This window comes from Melanerpes formicivorus, unplaced genomic scaffold, assembly GCF_026170545.1.
Source record: "Melanerpes formicivorus ecotype bairdi unplaced genomic scaffold, bMelFor1.0.p_v2 SCAF_32, whole genome shotgun sequence".
Taxonomy (NCBI): domain Eukaryota; kingdom Metazoa; phylum Chordata; class Aves; order Piciformes; family Picidae; genus Melanerpes; species Melanerpes formicivorus.
This window is the reverse complement of record NW_027142384.1, coordinates 2,541,283-2,566,049: the sequence shown is the minus strand read 5'-3', so window position 1 is coordinate 2,566,049 and position 24,767 is coordinate 2,541,283. Positions and strand designations below refer to the sequence as shown.

The 24,767-nt window shown below is 41.9% G+C and overlaps 1 protein-coding gene across 5 annotated transcripts in view; it reads right to left on the bottom strand.

The window, feature by feature from the left end:
• Positions 1-24,767, bottom strand: part of COL22A1 (collagen type XXII alpha 1 chain) — a 224,597-nt gene that overhangs the window by 82,925 nt on the left and 116,905 nt on the right. For all 5 annotated transcript variants that reach the window (XM_068155479.1, XM_068155477.1, XM_068155480.1 and 2 more), the window contains exons 13-20: positions 22,925-22,978; positions 21,361-21,414; positions 20,034-20,087; positions 14,813-14,866; positions 12,714-12,758; positions 5,124-5,177; positions 3,267-3,320; positions 1,562-1,597 (exon numbers count right to left, since the gene is read on the bottom strand). In XM_068155479.1, the coding sequence (XP_068011580.1) occupies positions 1,562-1,597; positions 3,267-3,320; positions 5,124-5,177; positions 12,714-12,758; positions 14,813-14,866; positions 20,034-20,087; positions 21,361-21,414; positions 22,925-22,978 (405 nt within the window). The remainder of the gene's footprint in view (positions 1-1,561; positions 1,598-3,266; positions 3,321-5,123; positions 5,178-12,713; positions 12,759-14,812; positions 14,867-20,033; positions 20,088-21,360; positions 21,415-22,924; positions 22,979-24,767) is intronic.

The window sequence follows — 24,767 nt, the reverse complement described above, 5'->3', positions numbered from 1 at the left end:
CTCATGGGAAGTCCACACCGGAGCAGGCTCCTGGCAGAACCTGTGGACATGTGGAGAGGGTAGCCAATGCTGAGCAGGTTTCCTGACAGTAATTGTGAGCACATGAGGACCCACAGTGCAGCAGCCAATTACTGAAGGACAACACCCTGTGGAAGAGGCTCACACTGGAACAGTTCATGAAAAGCTAAAGTTTGTGGGAAGAATTCCCACTGCAGAAGTTCCTGGAAGACTTTCCCATGGGAGGAATTCCATGCTGGAGCAGCAGAATACTGTGAGGACCCCTCCCCCTAAGGAGTAAGGATCAGCAGATAAAATGTGTGATGAACTAACCAAAACCCCCATTCCTCATCCCCCTGTGCTATTGAGAGGGAGAAAGTAAAGAAAAACAGGAGTAAAGTTGAGCCCAAGAACAATAAAGGAGTAGGAGGAAGGTTTTTCAAGATTTGGTTTTATTTCTCATTACTCTACTCTGATTTTGATTGGCAATAAATTAAATTAATTTCCCTAAGTAGAGTCTGTTTTCCTTGTGATGGTAATTGCTAAATGATCTCCTTGTCTTTAATACACAAGCCTTTCATCATATTTTTCTCCCCTTGCTCTTTTGAGGAGGGGGAGTGATAGATCCAGCCAGGGTCAACCCACCAGAGAAAATAAAAGGGATACTCCCTAACTGCTTTGTTACCAGTGCCTGAAAAACTCAATTCTAGACCTCTGCTCTGAATATTTTGTGGTAAATTTTCTTTCTCCATTCACTTGGAGATGATCTCTTCAAACAGAAAATACTAACTTCTGGAAATAGAATAGAATAGAATAGAATAGACCAGACCAGACCAGACCAGACCAGACCAGGTTGGAAAAGACCTTCAAGATCATCAAGTCCAACCTATCACCCAACACCATCTTATGTCACTCTGAAGGCAGTGATGTACAAAGGCATGTACATTTAGAAAAGGTCAATGCCCCCATCTCCTTGTTTTCTTGGTTTGGTTTTTTACCGTTGCTTCCCTGATTTTGGCGCATCAGCTCCTGGTTGTCTCATACTCCACCAGGACTTTTTCAGACATAATACAAGAAGATATCATTTCCCCTCATCATAGATTTCCTTTTTCTTTTCACCTCTTAACTCTCATATCCAGCCCATGACAAAGGCATTCAGTAATTCAATTCTCTTCTGGACTTTCGTTTGCTTTTATAACTTTCACAGGCTTTGCTTTCCAAAGGCCACGAGACATGAACTCAACATCTGTCCTGAAAACCACAGTCTTGTTGCAGTATTGCTTCCTGTGATGCACCTGAGGCAATGTTTCCACAGTGCCTCTTGAAGTCCTGATCTTCACATTTCAAAATCTCCTAAAATTTTGGCAGTGCATCTCCTTCTTGGAACCCAACACTTGCTTTCAAAAATCTTCACTGCCTTAAACTCCACTTTTTTTGGAAAAACTGTTTAAGAATATCTCTCATTTCGTTAAGTCCTCCCACCCCAAACTTCCACCTTCTCTCCTCATGCAATAATGCCTACAGTGTTTGAGAAAGCTAAAAAAAGAAAAAAAAAAAATCTTACTGAAGTTCCAGGCAGTCCTGGAAGTCCTGGTTCACCCTGCAGGGAAACATGAAACAAACAAATAAATGTAACACAGAACACAACACAGCAGGATACATAATGCAAAACAAAAGCATAACACAAAAACCTCTACACATTTTCCAACTGCTGTTGTATATTGTTTTTAATACCATCCGGTAACGAATAGATATGAACATGCAATCCAGATTAACTGTTTCCTTTGCCCTGCAGTTGAACATGTGTAGGAATTGGTTATATTCTTACCATGATGTTGTACACTAATTTTAATGACATTCAGTGATGTAAAATGACCAATGCACTGGATGCATCATAACATTAAACCTGAGGTTCAAAAATCTTATTGGTGTACACATACCACATAGCTAAACCTGATTGGTGCTCAGATGCCTATCAGAGTCTGCAGGATGGATATTTAAGGGCCAAAAGAGAAAGAGCAAGAAATGGTGTCATTTTGTCCAAGTGATTTTACAGAGCAGATTCATACTATGTGTTTGCAGAACACTGAGATGCTGTGCCCTGTTTACATGATTTATTGCTATCTAGGCTACCAGTTTGTTCCAGCCCATTTTTCTCCAGCAATGTCCACCATTTACTATGCATAAAGTCTAAGGATCCAGAAGGTATATTCTTCACTATAGGCACAGACTAATGCAAAAATTATCATATGCCTTCCTTTCATATTCTATTTATTTGTCACCTAGGTCTCTGTATGACCTAGCATATCTTTCATGTTCTTTCTTAAGACAAGTTTAATGACTACTTGTTATTTATTCTAAAGAAAGTCTATTCTGTGCCAGAAAGACTGAAGAGAAGCACATCAGCTGCACTGACAGTAATGGAGCAAGGAACTCAACCTCTTCTGGAAGCAGCAAATGCAGCCACTTCAGAAATATGAAGTGTTATAAACTCAAGACTCTACTGCACACATGCTAGAGCACAGAGATCTTGTTGCTTACCACCTCCGTGAATGTGCTCTGCTTGTAGGTGCTTCTGAAACCTCACCTATAGCTGTTGAATCTAAGTGTGAAAGTAATAGGATTTGTTTCTTTGCATCCTTGGATAAGGCTCACTGCCTTATCTGAGGGAGAAAAGGAGAAAATACAGAAGTGGGAATGCCTTTCCACTCATGCCAAGGAGCTAGGGAGGAAGGGAGGAAATGCCAAAATCACATCACCTCTAGCAGACAGGGAAACATAAGGCTGCTTTAGGAACTCTAACAACTCTGAAAAACAATGAGGTCAACATTTCTTCTGAGAACACTGAATAATTATTTTGGAGGTAAGATGGTTAAGCCCATCTGATTGCCACTTTCTGAGTACATTTTACACTTCCTGGGTCAGAAAATTGGCATCTACACAAACATATTGTCACTTCTACCCATCTTTCTTAGGGGAGGAAGCTTTTCTGAGCCAAATTCCTCTCTACTTCCTTCTACTCCCCCTATGAGCATTAAACTAACAGCAGAGGAGCTATAACTGTATACTAATTAACATTCACTTATACACATTTCAGACTGAAGCACTGTCAGAGAAGGGAAATATTTAGATGCATATAAACTTCACTTATGCATAAATAAGATAATATTAACAGCCCAACAGCCCTGATATCTCCAGCACTGGGGGGCCCAAAGAGGAATTACCAAATATGTGTCCAAACTCCTCCCTTGCATCCTATTCCAACTCACCTTTTCTCCTTTGGTCCCAGTGACACCTGGAGGGCCTGGGCTGCCAGCAGGGCCCTATAAACAGGTGAAATAGAGAGAAAAAAATATCTTTGTTTTATGTACCACAGGTCATAAGTTACCATTCCCTTAAAGTACAGGAGAAACATAATGCTGCAGGTTGGGTATCAGCAGCACAGTCATATTCCTTTGTACAAGGGTAGGAGCTAATACAACACACAAGGTTGCTTTGGCTCTGCTGTATAGAAAACAAGAACATTAAGGATGGAGACGCCACAGCAGCCACAATGAGAGCAATTCAATTTCATCTGATTCAGGAGAATTGCAGTTCTGAGAGTGCATCAGTGTTAAACTTTCAGATAAAATTCAGGCATGAAGATTTACCCACTGCTAGGTTTATAGATATGAAAAAGGAAAAGTAAAAAACAGAAAATCCCAGCTTCTGTAATAGGATGTCACTTGGAGAAATTGTTCCTTAGAAGTAGCAAGCAATCAGCATCCACCTTTACATCCCTTTGCAATTTCTCACTACATCTACTTTTAGTTCAATTATAAACCAGTAAACAAAGCAATAGGCATAGTGAACATAGTTCATTGTGATTCCAGAGTCACATCTAACACCAGAAAATATGTCCATCTTATAAAGACAGTGAGAAACACTAACTAGACAAATACTTTTCAGTATGGAGTAAACTGAGTCTGAGAAAGAGAGCAGAGAAAAAAAAAGAAAGTGTCAAATCCCCCATGAATAAGCAGAACATTTAGTGCAATAGTGTTTATCACCTCACAGAGAGGAAGATGCAGATTTAGCAAAAATTCAGACTGCTAATTATGTTATACCTTGCTATCTAAATACAAAAGGATGTGTCTGATATTGAAACAAAAGTACTTCCCAACAAAATCAAGTTGGTTGTCTGGCTGATAGAAGAGTGAGAGCAAGGCACTCAGGCAGCATATAGATGCTGTGCATATACAGTACATAGAGTTTAGTCCCCAACAGCCACTTTGTCAGTGTGAGCAGCAGGATTCACCGGTTGAAGATGAACTAGCCTGAGGATTCAATGTGCAGCTCCTCCACCTCTGAAACAGCAAAAAATGTGCCTCCAAATGATCCTTACCAGACCAGAAAAGAGCAAAAACTAGTGAATGAGATGCAGACATGGCAGCCCAGAGACTTCAGGCTCAAAAGCAGCAATGAAAAGCATGGCTTTTGACTAATCCCTTTTTAGCCTCTGCTTCCTACTCTTTCCTTAGCTATTTAGACTAGAAAATTCTTGGGAGTAAAGAAGGATGCCTCTCATTAGGTATCATACCGTGAGTAATTAAAACAGTCTTGTGGAATCTACAGATAGTTTTAGACAAAGCACTATCTGTACAATCAGTAGAAATGCACTGATCTTTTAGACCTTTTTCTGGTTTCATCTTGCCTTAAAAATGTAAACAGTCCTAAGCCTTTATTGAAAACAAACCAAACACATTAAATCCCGTTCTTCCCCTTTCATGTTGTGGAAAGGGGGGAAAAAAAAGAGTTTCTAAAAATCAGGCTAAAAAAAATGACTTTTTGTATGTGCTTCCTTATGTCTTTAATGAAATTTAAGGCAAACATCTGATCTATCATGTTTAAAGGACTGGCATTTCCCTTAAGTGTACATTGAATTACAATTTCATTCCAATGCAAAACAAACAAATAAAAAAAGAAAACTGTGCCAACAACGATCCTCAAAATAAGAGGCACAAAATCTGCTGATGCAGCAGGGTCTTGCCATGACTCAGCAGCCACTCACAATAAGTATCAACTTTAGAATCAGCTTTTACCTGTTCTAAAGAAAAGCCCACAGTCATTGGGTATTTGCCACATACCTGTTTCCCCTCCACACCTGGTTTCCCAGGGAACCCATCGAAGCCTCGTTCTCCCTGGAGAAATAAGAGAGGGAACCACTATAAGTCAAACTCATGGTATTTAAGTCACCATTCCACAACAAATGTCCATGTTATCCACTCCAGGAGGAAATAGCAGAGAGAAACTCAAGGCAGTCTGATAGTGATAATGGCTGAAATCCACATATCTGCATAGCAAAAAGTTGCTGGGAGCCTCCATCTGGTAACAAGGAGGTGAAGCAGGAGTAGACAGTAGGAAACTTTTATCATCCCTAACTTTGCTAACTGTTGGCACTTGTCTGTCTAGAAAACTTAGAACCAAATAGCTAAGATACAAGTTTAGAAATCAGAAGTGGCCATGTGCCAGCTTTCTATGTATCTTTCCTCTCCATGAACCCACATCAGGCAAACTGAACAAAGGGCACCTGGAGAATACCAGATGAAAATAGCTCTAGCAAAAATAACAAATCCATAATCCAGCAATAGTTCATTGTTACACAGTTAAGAAAAAACTTTCATTTTTCACCTTTGCTTTCTGTAACCTAGGGTAACAATTAATTTGTCCCTATATGTCTACAGATTTGGACAGTCCATAAGTCCACAGGCAATCCATTCTACTATTATTTTTAACACCTGAAGATACGTTTTTCCCTCCTGTATCTAAACTTGACTTTTTCTTGCTACAGTTTCAGACTAGTAAGTCTTTCCCTAACCTCCAACAGAGAACAGACTGTTCCCTTCATCTTTACAACACCCCCTTATGTATTTGAAGGAAAAAATCACCTCTAACCAGACCCTTCAAAGTTCTCTAGTCTAAACAACCTCGATACTTCCAACTTTTCTTCATAGGCATATTTTTCAGAACTCTGCTCATCTTCTGTTGCTCTCATTTTTGCACTATCCAATTTTTCCACATCTTCACTGTAACTAGGTGCCTGAAACTGGACACAGCTGAGGCTAACTATGAGCAAAAAGATTATTTCACATTTTATAGAGTAGTCTTCTCATTAAATCCCAGGATGTTTACTTTACTCCAAACTCTCTTATGCAGGAGAGCTCCTTAATCAGTTGCTCCTGGTCTGTAGCAGTGCGCAATTTGTTGCCTTACACATATGAAGCCTCTTGTAGCTGCTCCTTCTCAATGTCAGCTTCTGCTTTGGGGGATTATGTTTTCAAGATGAGTTTGAATTCTGACCTTCACCATATGATGATCTGATGATCTGGATGAGGGCATTGAAGGGCATTGAGTCCATCATCAGTAAATTTGCTGACAACACCAAGCTGGGGGCAGAAGTTGATCTGCTGGAGGGTAGAGAGGCTCTGCAGAGAGACCTCGACAGGCTGGACAGATGGGCAGAGTCCAAGGGCATGAGATTTAACACATCCAAGTGCCGGGTTCTGCACATTGGCCACAACAACCCCATGCAGTGCTACAGGCTGGGTCAGAGTGGCTGCAGAGCAGCCAGGTAGAGAGGGACCTGGGGGTACTGGTCGATGGCAGGCTGAACATGAGCCTGCAGTGTGCCCAGGCAGCCAAGAGGGCCAATGGCATCCTGGCCTGCATCAAGAACGGTGTGGCCAGCAGGAGCAGGGAGGTCATTCTGCCCCTGTACACTGCACTGGTTAGGCCACACCCTGAGTCCTGTGTCCAGTTCTGGGCCCCTCAGTTTAGGAAGCATGTTGACTTGCTGGAGCGAGGCAACAAAGTTAGTGAGGGGTTTGGAATACAAGCCCTATGAGGAGAGACTGAGGGAGCTGGGGTTGCTTAGCCTGGAGAGGAGGAGACTCAGGGATGACCTTATTGCTCTCTACAACTACCTGAAGGGAGGTTGTAGACAGGCGGAGGTTGGCCTCTTCTCCCAGGCAGCCAGTACCAGAACAAGAGGACACAGTCTCAGGCTGCACCAGGGGAGGTTTAGGTTGGATGTTAGGAAGAAGTTTGATACAGAGAGAGTGATTGCCCATTTGAATGGGCTGCCTGGGGAGGTGATGGAGTCACCATCATTGAAGGTGTTCAGGAGGAGACTTGATGGGATGCTTGGTGCCATGGGTTAGTTGTTTAGGTGGGTTGGATTGGTTGATGGGTTGGATGCGATGATCTTGAAGGTCTCCTCCAACCTGGTTTATTCTAGTCTTCTATTCTATATTTCCACATTCAAGCTTAACATATTCTGCATTCTATAATCACTATCAAGGGATAGATAGGATGACTAGTTCAATTACATACTCCTGCTGAACTTCACTTCTTTCTTACAGACAGCGGCCCTAGTCCATTCCAGACTCTGCAGTTTAAAACTCTTTGAAATAGAGACTTTCTCATACTCTGTTAAATGCTTAAACCTCTGTAACATTAAACACTGATTTTGCTTGGATTCTACATACATAGCTGAATCTAAATTATTCACACACACATTGCTACTGTTAAAGTAAGTGTGCCTGTAAAAACAAATTTGATCAGCACAAGAAGTGAAAGCAAAATAGTTATTTTCACACATTTTAATTCTATCCCACAGGATGCCTGTTTGACCTCTGCTATTATCTGCAAACCCACACTTACAGCATGGGATTTAATTAGTCCCTTTTGAAAACTACATTGATTCAGTGAGTTGGAAATAGAGTTGCAAATCAATGTATTTCTTTCTTTTTTTTTGTTTTTTCCTTTAGAAAGTCAGTAAGTCTTATAACAGCAGGAAAGAATGCTAGGAGACCTGCCTGGATGAGCAAGGAGCTCCTGGACACACTGTCACACAAAAAGAAATTCTACAAGGAGTGCAAGAAAGGACAGCAGGAATGGGGGGCATATAAGGAAGCTGCCTGAGCAGCAAGAGACCTCGTTAGAAAAGCTAAAGCTCAGTTAGAATTAAATCTAGCCAAGAAACAGGTGAACTGGTGACAAGTGACATGGAGAAGGCTGAGGCTCTCAATGACCTCTTTACCTCAGTATTCACCGGCAAGGGCTCCAGCTGCACTGCCAGAATAATGGAAGATAATGGCAGTGACTGGAAGAAGGAACTGCCTATTCTGAGTGAAGATCAGGTTTGTGACCATCTGAAGAACCTGAAAGTGTTCAAGTCCATGGGACCCAATGGAATACACCCACGGCTGCTGAGGGAACTGGGGATGTGGTTGCTAAACTGCCCTCTATCATACTCCAAAAGCCATGGCAGTCCAGGGAGGTCCCCACTGATGGGAAAAGGGGAAACATAATCCCCATTTTCAAAAAGGGAAAGAAGGATGACCAGGGAACTACAGGCCAGTCAGTCTCACCTCTGTGCCCAGCTACATCATGGAGCAGATCCTCCTGGAGGCATTGCTGAGGCAGAAGAATAACAAAGAGGTGATTTGGTACAATCAGCATGGTTTCACCAAGAGCAAATCCTGCCTGACAAACCTGGTGGCCTTCTGTGACAAGGTCACAACATTAATAGATGAAGGCCAAGCAACTGACATCATTTACCTGGACCTGAGCAAAGCCTTTGACACTGTCCTGCACAACATACGGGTCTCCAAGCTGGTGCAGTATGGGTTTGATGGATGGATCACTCAGTGGATAAAGAACTGGCTTGATGGCTGCACCCAAAGGGTGGCTGTCAATGAGTCCATGTCCAGTTACAAGTAAAGTCCCTCAGGGATCAGTACTGGGACCAGTCTTGTTTAATATCTTTGCTGGCAACATGGACAGTGGCATTGAGTGTACCCTCAGCAAGTTTGCTGACGACACCAAGCTGTGTGGTGCAGCAGACATGTTGGAGGGAAGGGAGGCCATTCAGAGGGACCTTGACAGGCTGAAGAGGTGGGCCCATGACAATATCATGACGTTCAACAAGACCATATGCAAGGTCCTCCAATCCCAAGCACCGATATAGGCTGGGCACTGACTGGCTTGAGAGCAGCCCTGAAGAAAAAAACTTGGGGGTGCTGGTGGATGAGAAGCTCAACATGAGCCACCAGTGTGCACTTGCAGCTCAGAAAGCCAATCACATCCATGGCTGCATCAAGAGAAGCATAGCCAGCAGGTCAAGGGAGGTGATTCTCCCCCTCTGCTCCACTCTGGTGAAACCCCACCTGGAGTACTGTGTCCAGTTCTGGAGCCCCTATTACAAGAAAGATATGGATGTGCTGGAACATGTCCAGAGAAGGGCCACGAGGATGATCAGAGGGCTGGAGCACCTCTCCTCTGAGGAAAGACTGAAAGAGTTGGGACTATTCAGTCTAAAGAAGAGAAGGCTCTGAGGAGATCTTATTGTGGCCTTCCAGTACATTAAGGGGGCCTGCAAGAAAGCTGGTGAGAGACTTTTTAGGGTGTCAGGTAATGATAGGACTAAGGGGAATGGAACAAAATAGAAATGGGTAGATTCAGACTGGATGTTAGGAAGAAGTTTTTCACCATGACGGTGGTGAGATGCTGGAACAGGCTGCCTAGGGAGGTGGTAGAAGCCCCATCCTTGGAGGCTTTTAAGGCCAGGCTGGATACGGATCTGAGCAATCTAGTGTGGGGTGTCCCTGCCCATGGCAGGGGGGTTGGAACTAGATGATCCTTGAGGTCCCTTCCAACCTTAACAATTCTGTGATTCTAAACGTTATTTCAAAATCCTGTATCTAAGGACTGAAATTAGAGAGACCTGTACCCTACAGAAAGCAGATCAAAAAATAGCATTGGACAGCCAGATCTACTTACTTTCTGTGGGTGATAGTTTCCACATTAATGGTTTCCTTTGCACTGATTGAACTCCAATATCCTAGATTTCAGACTTTCAGTAAGCAACAGTCTGGTGGATTGCTGACACAATGTGCAGTGTACTCTCAAGAGAATTTTTAACATCAATACACTGCAGCAATGAGTACTTCACACATGCTGTTTCAGCTGCCAAAACAGAAAAGTGTCAGTGTTCTTACTGCTAGTAATGGGGGTTGGGAAAGGCAAATGTGTTATTTATACAAATGTGTACAATAAAGCTGTTTGAAAACACTGCAAATTATTGTGCTTTCAGTTGTTTCCTCAGAAAAAAAATCTGTCATTAACAATACTTTTTTTCCCATTCTTAAAAATAAAAAAGGCTGCCTACAGCAAGGAGTCTTTTTTCCCAAAAGAAAGAACAAACACAAAAATGTTTTGCTATCAGCTTTTCATTTGAAGACTATTTCTCTCTCGAGTGTTCTACTGGTGTTTCTGCTTTTAACCAGTGGAACAAAATGGTGACAAGTTGTAAACAACTGAGAGAAAACTCAATTCCACAGAACCTTTACCAGTTAGGAACTGTAATGGCTTGTTGGAAAAATGATTCCCCAAGAGTCTGCAGGGCCCTGGGAAAGACTGATGGAGAGCAAACCCACTGCCCAGAGGGACCTGGAAACAGCAAACCAGTCACACTTACACAAGGTCTTCTGCAATACACCAGAAAAGCAATGCCCCACATCATGTTAAACACCTAAACTAACATGTCAAGTACCACATTTGGCTTATGTTGGCAGGGAGGTGCCTCATGCTTATCTCTGCAGAGACTCCCCTGTGGTCTACAATGAGTCCATAGGATGCCCAAGGATGTGAGGTATCACTCAGATTGTGCAGTGGTTCTCCTGAAGTTCAGGCATAACCTACACTACTGGATGTGAGAATCTCACTGTGGAAACCTCAATATTTGTACCTGAGGTCCCAGGATGCAAGAATACAGCAGCAAGACATACTATGGGATATTTAGCCTTTTTGTGATGCTAGGGGGCCCTTTCAGCAGGCCAATATTCAGTGCATGCAGTAGTGCTCTCATCTGATGTAATAAACACTGCTCTCTCCTCAGGCACAAAGCAGCACAGGTTGCGTAGGTGTCAGTGTTCAAGTTACAGACTGAAGAGCAGACAAAAAAATATTTGGCCCACTGAATTTACGCCCACTGTTTTCACAGTGCTACTGACTGGTAGATGTTAAAGTAATGGCAGTGGGTGCTTTGAGGCCACCATTAAAGCCTGGAAAATGTCAAAGTACAATTGCTGTAGCAGAGATCTGTCTGCTTCATGGGGGGGAAGGAAAAACAAAGAAAAAAAATCAGAAGAAAAAAGAGATAGCTCTAATTGCACATATCCTTTTAATGGACCAAAATTTAATTCATTTCTCCCTCACTTTAATCTTCCTCTAGCTTAGTCTGCTGCCTGCCCACACACAGCTTGCTCTCCCATCTTAGTGATGTCAGAAAGATAGATTTTCTTCCGGGAGCCAAATATTCCAGCAGATTAAACAACTTTGCCTCCAGAAAAGTAGTGGAGGCACTAGCTAGACACAACACACTAAACCAGTCCTGCAAAGGGCTGAGGCAAAAGTGTAAGGAAGACAAAGTACAATTCAGCCTTTTCCTCTAGCTGCAGCAGTGAGGATAGATAATACAAAACATAGAATCATATAATCAAGAAGGTAGGAAAAGACCTCACAGATCATCAAGTCCAACCTGTCACCCAAGATCTCATGACTACCAGACCATGGCACCAAGTCATGGTCATGGCTACTTCATCATAAACCACAAAACGGACTCTGGGAACGGATCCCTTAACACATGGAAAAGCAAAGCGAAGTATCTCACCCTAAGGGTTCATTGATGATTTTTCCCAGTAGGCAAAAGCATTGTATAAATCTCGGTTTCTTCTCCAGATGGAGATGGAGAGCAAGAAATAGGAACAGGGCTGTTTGAGCAAGCTAATTAACTCCCTCCTTTGCACAAACGCATGCAGGCAGATATGACTAAAGGCAGCCTGAACACAGGCAAAGCTGCTGGACAAACACCAATGTATTCATCTTTCAGGACCAGCTGGAGACATAAACAAGACAAGACATTGCTCAGGGCTGCAAGACAGGTCATGCTGCCTGTTTTGCCTGCGTAAGAAAAAAGGTGACTTGGGTCCATCTGAGCCTAGGGATGCCCCATCTTCCACTGCTTGTCAGGGCAGGAATGAGCCAGTACCTGGTTCTCCTGACAGGGGCAGGAAAAGGAAATTTTAAAGGCACTTCACAAGTCTGCAGCAGAAGTGTGGGCATATCTGAGGTGTCCCTGAACATGACAAGCAATGCTTATTACAAGTACAACAGGTACTTGGTCTCTTTAGTGAACCAGAGAGTTCTGTGCTGTGTAAAATGGCAGAGAAGTGGGAAACAGCATCAGTTGCATGAAGCCTTTAACAGATAAACTGCCTGGTATTCATTAAAGATTGAGTTTATGGTAATGGGAAATGGCAGAAACATAGAAATTGGAATAACCTGAGCAACTGCAGTGAAATGGGGAAATGCTGGATGCAGACATGGTCAGCAGCAGTCAGGGGTCATTCACAACTCCCACACAGTGTGGACAATATGCTACATCTCCTCAGAGGCATCCTATCCCTCCTCTCTCTCCTCTGTCCCCAGTTACACATAGACAAGAATTCCCTCAATCTGTGCTTGGTAGGCAGCATAAATTCATAAAGGCCTCCTACTCTCCCATGGAAGTAATTCCCAGACAACAGTGGGAGGTGCAATGAAGTGAGGAAACTCCATCATCAGGAGCAAAGGCAAAGAGCAGCCTGGCTTTTCCTAACATGCAGCAGGAATACCTTGTCTCCTCGTGTTCCCTTTTCTCCTCTTTCTCCTTGCAGACCCTAAAAAGAGAAAGAGATTATAAAGTTTAGTCCAAGCAGAGGGACAGTTTTCTAATTGTTCACCAAAGCACTGTGCATGATTGCACAACCTATTCAAGTGAACTTCAAGGACATTTTTGATGTTGCCAGTCCTCAAAGTTGGCCACGGGCACGGTGTAAGCAGATTCACAGGGCAGGCATGACCTGTGGGCTCGAGAACGTTTGTAACATTATATTGCTCACAGATACATCACCCTCCTGCCAAGAGCAGTGTGGAGGGACAGAGAACTCACCCCAGCTGCAGATGGTCTGGAAAACAACCAGTGCTCTGCATTTTTCATGTTGCTTGTAAACACTGAGGACTTAGGTAGAGGACAATACTGATGGAAAAAAAACTATTACATAAACAAGCAAGAATGCCTATTATGGATGCAGTAGCTAGGCAGACAGCAGGTACCTCTGAGAACTGGCAAATGCTGGATAATCCCTGTCCCAGAGACTCAAGCACATTTTCGTGCTGTGAATCCAATGTCAGTGCTCATCCAGACTGTGTAATTCATGTCCTCACAGGCACACCAGAACCATTTGCTGAGGCTTAGTTTGATGAGACAGCAATACTAATACAGGCCATTGACTCAGTAGGCAGGAACAGTTTCCACCTCCCTTGGCACAGGAAGCACCTTGTGTTTTACCTTTATTAGAGCAACTAATGGCTACAGTCAGACAAAGACAGTCAATAACGACCTCTGTAAAACTGCCAAAACTTAAAATGCTTCTTATTCTCACAGCACATTTGTATTGAAACTTCAATTTTCTTTACACTATACTGGAGGCTTACCTCCAAGCTTCTGAAAACCACATCTGGGTTTATTTCACCCACAGGATAATTTAGATTTCTGGTCATGGTTGACTGTAAGCAAACTGCACAGCCCTGTCCATCTCTAACAATCCAGACTGGAGCCTGCACAGCTTCCCACACTGCAGTGTAATAACACCACTATTTCCAAAAAGCAAACTGCATAAAGTTTAAAAATATGACTCCTTTAATGCACTAACAAATACAGCATCCTTATGTAGACTGAGGAGATGATAACTGCCTTGTTCCTCACCAAAGCTAAGGGTCGATCTTATGACAGAAATGGATATGACCTTCAGAAGCAGTGTGCCACATGTGAGTGCTTTCCTTCTCACATAAAAAAAGTGACTCAAGGAGCAGCTTTGTCTGTTTTTTCTGTTAATATGTCATGAGCCCATCATGTGGGAAGGTAATGCCACCCCTAAATTAGTTTAATTGTCTTCAAGCCTAACACAACTCAGCCTCGGATCATACAGGGAAACAGTGTGCACTTGGGCAAAGACAAAAGTGTCCAAACTCTTCCAAAAACATAGGGCTTCTTTTAGTGGGTTATAAGCACGTCCTCAGCTGGCACAGGGAAATCTTCTAGTGCATAGGCACATCTGGTGTGCCACTAAAATGCACCAATGTACTATCAGGTCATTAAACCTCAGAAAATCCAATCAGACTTTACAACATCAGCTTAAAGGCTGCCTCCATAATTACCAAGGTGACACCACAAGGGAGAGATGCTAACTTGAATCATCTGATTTATTTTGGTCTTGCTCTCTGTTTATTCTGGGCAGGTTTGTCCCCTGAGCCCTGACAGTTTTGTAAATTTGATTGGAAACTTGCTGAGAGGTGGGGAGGGGTTGGGTGGTGTTATGATGAAGTTTTTGAGCACCATATAAATGGTGTGTCAACAGAAATCAAAGAAATCACATTACAGTGAGGGCATCACAAAATCACCAGCTGTTATCTTAGTAATCAAGTCATATCTACTGACATCTCTCTGCTGGCTACAGGCCAGTTTAAAGAAATCAGAAGAAACTCAACGAAATCAAGAAATTGTCACCATTTGGACACTGCTGGTAAGTGGTCAGACAAATCTACACTGCAAAAAAAAAAAAAAGAAAGAAAGAAAAAAAGAAAGAAAAAAGGAAGATGGGTAGGCAGAACATACTAAAAATGTAGCGAAAGTTTCATCAGTTTTAAACATGTAACAAAAGCCACGACTTACCGGTGCACCTACATAGCCTTTAATTCCTGGAGGACCCTGTTTCCCCTCGGATCCCTGGCAAAGAATGGAAAAACTGTTTCACATGAAGGATGAAGAATATAAAACCAATTATTCAGAAATGTAAGCTACACTCCTGGGCTCCCAGTGGGTAGTTAAGGCTTTCCAACTCTCTCAGCACTAGTACACAAAGCAGTGTCTGACTCTCCAGCCACTTATCCAAAATGAAATCACAACAGTTTTCTCTGTCCCCAGCACTCAGATACTATAACATTTTACTCTTCAACTGTCAGCCTTGCTCTGCAAACTGTCCCATCCCATGCAAGTTCTTCTACAGGCTATTGCTGAAATTGTGGCAGTTTCATTCGTTGCCTGCCTGTTGTGTATAGAGCTCTGTCTTGGATCCTCAGCACAGTGTTGGTGAAACAAAGGACAGGTATACACTGGTCAAACACTGCAGGGAAGGCTATACACTGGCAGAAATGAGCAATAGACTTCAAGGTATTATAATTTTGAAGAGTAAGTTGAAAGAAACAGGTCAGAACTATGTTCTCCAGTATTTATTTTCAGCATAAGGGGGAAAATGCATGAGGATCAGGTGCATTTCAGCAGTCCTTCATTTTGTGGCACATTCTTTTCCTGGCGAAGGTAAACTCAGATGAAGAGCACTAACACTGTGCGATTTTCACATGCCTTATAATGCCTACAAATGGTCTGGATCCTCAACACAACAGGCTCAGCCTTCAGAGCCATCCTATGAAGACAGCCTGGACCTGACAAGGTGACAATGAGAACTAGTTTGGCATCTTGCATAATCTATTTAATTACTCTATCTCACTTTCCTAACCCCAGATTTCCCTTTCTGGTTAACTCCTGCACTGGGTAGTTGGAGTGGATAAGGCTTCAAAACAGGTCAAGATTTTATTTTTTTTTCTTTTCTCTATTTCATATTACTAGATACTTCTTATTAAAAAAGAATAAATTTTAAAAACCATTGTGTTTGCAACGAATTACAAACAGAACTGAGGCTTCTTTGGACCAGTGGAAGTGCTCAGGATGTTGGTCCATTGGTCATGTCATACCACTGTTTACACTTGCCTTGGCCCAAGGGACAATCTCATTTGGAGCAGTCATTAAGCACAGACCTGGCAAGCTGAATGGACTGTACTTGGCTAGTGTTTCACCACCTATGTATTGTCAAAACTGTCCTCTCCCTCTGCCAGGGAGGACTTGACTTCTTAAAGTGGATGAAGCTGTGCTTTGAAGCTTGTGTTAAGTTCATCAGCCCAGCTGTAAAAGTGGCTGGACTTATATGGAAGGAAACTGTATGACAAACTCAGAGGTTGTGAGTAAGATTCACAAAGAGGTGAACAAGAGCTGGGTTTAAGCACAAGTAAAGGTGGCTCTGGCATTTCCTGTGACAGAACAAGAGGACACAGTCTCAAGCTGCACCAGGGGAGGTTTAGGCTGGAGGGGAGGTTTAGTTCTTCACAGAAAGGGTGATTGGAATGGGCTGCCCAGGGAGGTAGTGGAGTCACCACCACTGGAGGTGTTTAGGAAGAGACTGGTGGGGTGCTTGGTGCCATGGTTTAGTTGATTAGATAGTGTTGGATGATAGGTTGGACTCAATAATCTCAAAGGTCTTTTCCAAGCTGGTTAATTCTATTCTAACATCAGGCACCTAAGGACCTCTGCAAGGTCAGGAAACAGTTCAGGTTCTCTAATGGCAGAGGGAGAGCAGCAGGCATGTACTTAAATCTCTCCCTTCAGCCTACACAAAAATACTACTATCAAATACAGACAAAGCCCCTACAGAAAGTGAGGCCTGGTAAAAGTTGTCCAAATTATTGAAGTCCAACACAATAGAGTTACATAAAACGTGGTTATAACACTCAGCAAAAGTTATAGCTAGAGAAACTAGGTTTGCCTGGATGAGAAGGCTTGCCAGCTCCCCTCAAGGCCTGTGCTGAGATCATGTCTGGCAAACCAGAGAAGTGCAAGACCTTTGACAGCTGAAGTAAAAAAAAAAAAAAGTGTAAAAAAAAAAGAAAAGTAGAAATTTGTCAGAAATATAACTCTTACCTAATATTTTATATCTCAGATGAATATTTTTCCCTCTGTCCCTCTGCTTTTGCTATCAAGTGCAGATAACTGTCAGTTCAGATGGGAATGCTGTAGCTATGTCAGTGCCATAGCAAAGACAGCCACAAAAAATCTCTTTAACCTTTATTTAAGATGCAGGGAAAAAAAGATGGAAAAGGTTGAGTATTTGCTCCAGGATTTTACAGGCTAAAAGTGCCTGATCTCAAAAAGTCAAGCTTTGTTTCACTGGTATAGTATACAGTGAGATTCCTGACTGACAGCCTTTTTTCTCTGAACCCACCTACTCTATTTAAATTAAACTGGTAAGTCCCACATATTTTTGTGGGAGCTTTCTCCAGTGACGGCTGGGGATGTTTCTTGGCATCCAAACCACCATGGCATACTCTATAACCAGAAGCTCCAACACTGATTAGGTACAACACTCACTGTGAAAGCTCTTCTTTTCTTCCACCAGTAGGTTTACGTACCAAGTTTTATGAAAGACCAAACCAAACACCAAAACCCCTACACATTTTTACAATCAAGATACTGACCTAAGAACAATCAGTAAAGCTGGAGAAGACATACTGAGGCCAATTTATTCCCATAACCCATACATGCATCCTAATGAGCTCATCGTCCTTTACAGTACTTCTGTGGATTGAAGTCTTATTACCAGAAGTCTTCAGGACTATTTTCTGTGCTACTGGAAGCTTCACACATTTAACAAGGTCTGTAAAAGCTGCAAGGCACTTTCTTGAAAGAAAGTATTCTAATTCCCACTGAGGCAAAAGGCTGGAAATCCCTCAGCCAAGCAGATAAAGAGAGGACTGAATCTCCTGGGGTGCACATACAGTTGTTGAGTGAGTACTGCACTTGCTTGGCTCAGTGCAAATGAAAATGGATTGATCCAAGGACTGCATCTCAACCCACCAGAAAAACTGCAAGGTAGCTCTCCATAGGCAGAGCCCTGAGCCACTGCATTGATGCTGATGATTTTAAATGCAAGAAGTGATCTGACAAAAGACAAAATAATTAAAAATCATTACAACAGTAATTGGAGATGTGACCTTCCTGATGGCTCTACCTCTGCCTGTTTCTACACACCCCCTTCCACACCAGCAAGGTGGTTGGGCTTTATGCCAGGAGTAAAGAATGTTGATTCACGTTTTAGACTTTAAAGCTCTGTCAGAAAAAACAAGATTGTTTCTTAAAATAGCTCAGACCAGAATTCAGCTCAAGGACATTGCATATGGCCAGCATATCCACTGAAGTAAAAAGTGGCTGTGAAAGCACACAACTGTTTTATATTTAGCCACTGTAGCTGAGAGGAAAGAGTTAGCCAAGCACCTCTTTCTTGGGAGCACTTGGCACTGTCTGGTCAGACATCTTTAGGTCCAGCCCCACCAGCACCTATCCTGCCTAGTCCACAGTGCTAAACTTTTATTCCTCATTGCCTTATAACTTGGCTGAAATATGTAACTTTGCTTCCACTATGGTAGGAAATAGGGAACATTTTGCAGGATCAAGCCCTTCTGAAGGTATACATAGATGACTCAGTTTAGTTTGACTTTAAAGGCTTTGCAAAGCAGGACTGAGGAACTTTAAACCACAAGGATCGTCATACAGCCTACTGGTCTGTAATGCCACTACAGTAAGCACTCAGGACAGAGAAATTAGGTATTTAATTTTTTATATGATAACAGAGATGCAGATGGCAGGCATAAATCCAGTTAATTTCATCCATTCCCAAATGCCACTGAAGGACAAAATGATATCCAGAGTGTCTCCATTCAGCTCAGCCCAGGCCTTCTTTACACCTGTCATTTATCCACTGGTGAACATGCTTCCATGCAGCTTCCACAATCAACCCCTTTGTGCAAGCAGTAAGGCTCCTGCAGAGAGCACTGGGTCGCTGCCAAGAGTTCTGCTAATCCACAAACACACAATTATTTCCCTTACTACTTTCCTGATGAGACTTTAGGAAATGATGAACATTTTCCTCTATTGGGGGGTGGGGGGGGGGGAGAAAGAACATTTTGTAGAAAGCACCTTTCCATAGCTGAGAAACCCAGAAGGACATCTATAAATAAACTCTTTCCTAGTGTTCTCTCAGATGGAGCTAAATGACAATCAGCACTGCATCTAGAATGGTGTTCAGGTACCTAACTCCTATTTGAGGACAAAGGCATCAGTGAACTCACGAGAGATTTAGATGACCAAATACAGGTCTTCTAGAAGGTGTGATGCTCAAAGGTCTTTCCTTGTAGGAGCATAACTAGATGAAATAAATTTGGGCAATTACTTTGTTGTCCTTGCAGCACTTTTCATAGACTGAGATGAAACTGGTGTGTATAATGCTCCTAAAAAAACCCCCACACTTCCAAACTTAAAGCTCCATCTTTTTGTGTTGTAGCAATAGGACTGAAACCACCTGATGCAGTTATTCCCTCAGTAACCAGGGAACAAGGAAAGGAAAGCTGGGATTTTGAAAGGAGGGTAAAGGAGTGCTCATTGAAGGACTTAAAAATTTAGGCACATTTTTGAGGTTCAGTTAAGTCTCACCAGATTCTCATTTAGAATCATATTGTTTGAAGCAAACCCAGTGATATAAGCATTGGCTCACATTCTGTGTCACTCAGCCACTGTCCACTGCTGCAAAACCAAAGCTCTCAAAACAGGCAGAACCATCCAGGCTAGGATCTGTCAGATGTTTTCCCCCTGGTCACAGGGTAGGGATAATAATTCTCACCAATGCCTTTGTGAGAGCTGGGAAGACTTACTGAAGATTTGAAGCAAGGCTTACATGGCTCCAAAACATATTCTTTTCACCTTCTGCCTCTATGCTATTTTTTCAGCAAAAAGTATCTCTTTCTTTTTACATGCCTTGCCTGACTGATAATAACTCAGCAGACTCGTGATGAAAATGAGCATTTTGAGTTTCTTTAGCCACCAGTGAGAATATTGAAAGTCATAAGCAAAAAGAAATTCAGGCAATTCACAGATACGAAAAGGTAGTGGGGAAATCAAAGCAAAACAAAACAAACACAAGAACAACAAAAACCCAAACAAACAAAAAACCCACCACCCACCAAAATACCCAAACCACAAAGCTGTCCATATAAAGAAGTGGAAAGCTTACCTTTGGACCTGCTGGCCCAGGCAGTCCAAATGCTCCTGGCTGTCCTGGTTTACCCTGGAAATGACAGCAATATCAGTGGTAAAGGCAAACCTCTTCTCTATAAAGGCAAACCTCTTCTCTATAAAGGCTAGTATAGCTCAAAACAGTCACATATACAGCTTTAGAAGTGGAAGCTCTGTTCAGTATTTACAGTCCTGAGTATCACTACCCAGAGATGTGAAAGTTTGTAGTGTGCTTTCTTCATTAAAAATGGAAGCAGAAAGAGACCATCCAAAAACTGAAACAGCTATTCACTTGGTCTTCAAAACCACCACCCAAGTAGCATGAATTGAGTTCCCTATGTTGTGGACAGCTTGCACCAACTACAATCTGCAACCATAATTCCCTGAAGATAAAATAATAATGCATTTGATCTTGAAGAGTCACCTTGAAGTGCAATAAACAATTCCTGCAAAAACTCTGCAAGTCCAAGTATGTCACTACCCAATCTGTCACTGCCATGTGTGACATGATGAAGTTCATCAGTTCTAGAAGCTCAATTGGAAAATTGTCACAGTTTTTTCTGAAGTAGGATGTGGCACAATACAGAAACACGATGCAATAGGGGGAAAAAAGAGCTTTTCTGCTATGTACCACTACTTTTGCATTTGCCTAACCTTCCAATAAGCCCTTTCCCTAAGTTCCTACAGTTGCTACCAAATGATTGCCACAAAGGAACAGTAAATGATGATAAATGTCCAGTGCCTGGAAAACATGTTTTGGTTTTATGCCTCAACTGTAGTCCTCTTTAAAGGCAGTATTTAGTATGCTTCATCCTTCTTTGACCTTATCTGGCTTCTCCTCTGCTTTTAGCAGTACACAAGAGGAGTTCAGGTCCTTCTTCTGTGTGACACATCCATTTCTCTCACTCTGTCTGTTGTGCAAGCACAGGATAGTTCCCTGCACCCCCTGCCATCTCCGCTAGCCTATGACTCTTTGCCAGACTTAAAACAAATAGCCAAGCTCAGCATCTGCAGCTATTAACCAACACAGCCAGAGTAGTGAGTCCCAAACCACACGCTGCCATGACCGTCCCCTTTCCCATCTTAATGAGTAATAACAGAGCTGCCCCAGGAGCTCTCAGGATGGCTAATCCATACAACTCCTGCCATTGCTGCAAACATGCGAGGCAGAGTGCTGAGGCTATTAACCTCCCGCCATTTATTTCTACTGCTCCTAAAATGGCCGTACAAATCCCCAAGACATGTTCTACTCAATACAGATTGATTTCCACTGCCTGCCTTGCACTGAAAGGCAAGGATTATATGGGAGGAACAAAAAGGCTTACGGCTTCTCCTTTTGCTCCATCCTTCCCAGGGGGGCCAGGTGAGCCCAGGGACCCCTGTAACAACAACAGAATTATCATCATCAGAATATTAACACCCGTTGCAAGTACAAGGACGTGAGTAACACCTTAAGGAAAGAATAAGTAATGAGAAGAATAATTTCAACACAAACATTTATTATTTACAGTCTCTAGAGGAGCTGCTGCTGACATTAACACACTATGGCCAAATGATGAGCTGTTAATGAGAAACTAGGCACTCTTGATCACTTAACTCATTTAAGAATAGATTAATATATCTGCAGCTAATTAGACATGTAACAATTGAGTCACCTTAATATCATCTCCTCTCAGCCTGTCATTCCATTGTCTCAAAAAATTTGCTGTTTTGTGACAGAATACTACTTTTCTTAATTCTTTTTTGTTTTTTCTTGTACTCCTTGGTTGTACAGCATCCATCCCAAAGCTCAGACGCCTCTATGCATACCTATAATGCATGTAAGTAACAAGCTTAAAAGTAAACAGAAAAGGAGTATGCAAAACTCAAACAGCCCTCAGAAACCACTCTGGCAGCCAGGAAGAGAGTCTCAGAGCTGTGAACATGCAAAGCCACAGAAAACAGAGGAACAGAAAACTAGACACTACTTTTTAAATCTTATGCATCAGGACAACTGAGACTAAATATTGAGCTTGGCAGCACCACAGTGACTGCGACAAACAGAGAAAAGGCACTTTTGCTGCATGCAGCTGGCAATTTAAAGAACAAATGTAAAGAGAATAGACACACAATAGGAAAGTCAAATGTGCATGGTAAGGAAGTGGCCTAGTATTTTTATTTCCAGCAGTTTCTATTCAAGTGCACTGTGAATAAAGGTTCAAATGAGAAACAGATACATGTATTGCAAACTGTTGCTTTGGGCTCTGATTAAACTAATCTCTGGCTTGCTGTGCATCACTTGGAGGGGAAACTCACCTTGCAGTCCCAAACATTTACTATTTTAGAAAAGATGGAGAAAGTTTACATTCCCTTCTGTTACAGTCATTTAGGGCATATCTGAAAAATGTGACTGAAGTAAGTACAAGTTGATAGAGCAAGCTTGCAGCAGGGTCATTTATTTATTTTTATTTTTTATTTTATATAAGATGTTGACAAACAGATAAAGACTATCTCAGTCCAGAAGTTATGTTCAGCACACCAAAGGGTTTAATAATCTTTGACTTTCCATGTGTCATACTGAAGAAACACTGGTGTCTGTATGTGGAGCACTAGCACTGAATTTCTATTATGTTTCAGTCTTCTACTGTGTTTTTCGGTTTTACAATGTTTAGACCAAGTCATGCTCTTGAGATTTGTCAAATGTGGCTGAGTATTTTCAATAGGTTTCAAGATTTTAAGGTGAACCTTGCTGAAAGATAGTACAACAGAACAGACTCCTTTTTCTTAGTACTTTGTAATCACAAACAATACAGAGGTAAAACAGAAGACTTAAAAGGTGGCCTGTATTCATTAGCCTTCCACAATAGTTCAAATTTAACTCTTTACTGTATAATTATGACTTAGACTTACTTTTTCTCCTTTATCCCCTTTCAGTCCAGGAAAGCCAGGTGGACCTTCTTCACCCTTAAAAAAAAAAACAAACCCACAATGCAAAAAAACCATCATATGAAATGCCATACCATCCTGTGGTACATCTGTTCATTTTAGATGGCAGAGTTATCATCTGTTGAGCACTTAGGAACTTCTACGCCTTGCTGTAAATATGTTCTCAATTACCTGTTGAAAGAGCAAAATTCCCTGTTATGTAACCATAGACAGCCTACATATTTAGGTAAATTCAGGCCAAATTCAGGCCAAATTCTGCCACTTTCAGTCTTCTTTGTGGTGGTTTTTTATCTCGCTTGAGTAGTCCAGCAGACTTAGGTGGATGCATTCCTAGAGCAAAGTTCCAGTCAATCTCAGGTGCCATGACAAAATCCAGCCTTATTTATTTGTAAGTGTACTTGCCACTTAGAAGTTAATAAAAGGCAGTATCTGGAATGTATCCATAGTGTATATGCAAATTAAAGTAATTAGATACTTTTATAATCACACTTCTCGTTAACTGACCCTTCCTGAAGCACTCGGTCTAAAATTTGCAGTGCAGCTAGTAGTAAGAATTACATCTGCCGTATTTGAATGACTCACTAATGAAACAGAAAAGTCATCAAATAACAAGGAAATCATTTGCTCTATGAGGTCAATAAAACTTGAAGGAACCACTGGTCCATGGCAAAGTGTGCAACATAGGTGAGAGACATTTATATCTTTTCTACACAAATTAAAAGAATTTGGTTAATTAGTTCCTTTTATCCCCCTCCCTCTATGAAGAAGCAACTCCTTGGCACAGCTTAACAAATTAGTCATAGCACCAGCCAGTAAGCTTGATGCACAGTACTCATAAAGCCTATTATGCTAGACAGGATCTCATGAGGTTTCAAGTCCAGCCTCCCACTCAAAGCACCATCAACAGTGAATTCAGACCAAATTATTCAGAGTTGATCTAGTTTGGTGTTGAAAAACTCCAACAACACAGTTACTTCTGTTACCACATGACAACTATTTTCTCCCTTCTTCCCTTCAGTTAGGTCAGATGGGTTAGCAAAAGAGCTTATCTTTCTCTCCATCACTTGTGGATTGAGGAGCTTTGCTAGTGTAACCATCTTAGGGAAAGTTGCAATTGGAGAATGATAAAATTAGATTAATTATAATAATAATAACAATAATAATAATATCACAGGGGTCTGAAATAACATTGTGCAAAGAGGAGTTCTTACTGGAGAAGTTGCAGCTCCAGTAGTTAAGCTCAAATAAAAAGAAGCAGATTTTCCTGGGTCCTTTCCCTTTTCCAGGTTCATGAGTGTCCAGCATTTTTCTTACCCACTGGAAACCCAGCCATGTTTGCTTAGTTTCATCTTCTGTGCTGCACAAGCAGTGTGCTGCACAAACAGTGTGCTGCACAAACAGTGTGCTGCACAGCCAGTGGCCTTTAATCAAACATTTGCAAAAAAGTTATCAAGTGAATAAACACCTTAATTAGCTCTGTTGACAAAATATTTGTCAAAAGAACCTAGACTTGGCAAACTGCTCTCTGATCTAAAGCAGCCAGAGGACTCTTGTGGGGTTTTTTTGTTTGTTTTTTGGGTTTGGGTTTGTTTGTTTGTTGGGGTTTTTTTGCAGTATGGGTATAGAGCACAGTCAGTCACTGTACTCCAAGCAAGACAGGATAGGTAGTTAATGCAAGGACTAAAGTCATAGACTGACACAGACCTGACACAGAGGTTACACAGTGTACATGAAGCTAAATATTTCTACAAATGTCATTTTTTCACTTTTCAGTAGTTGTTCTATGATTATTTACTTGAATTACATC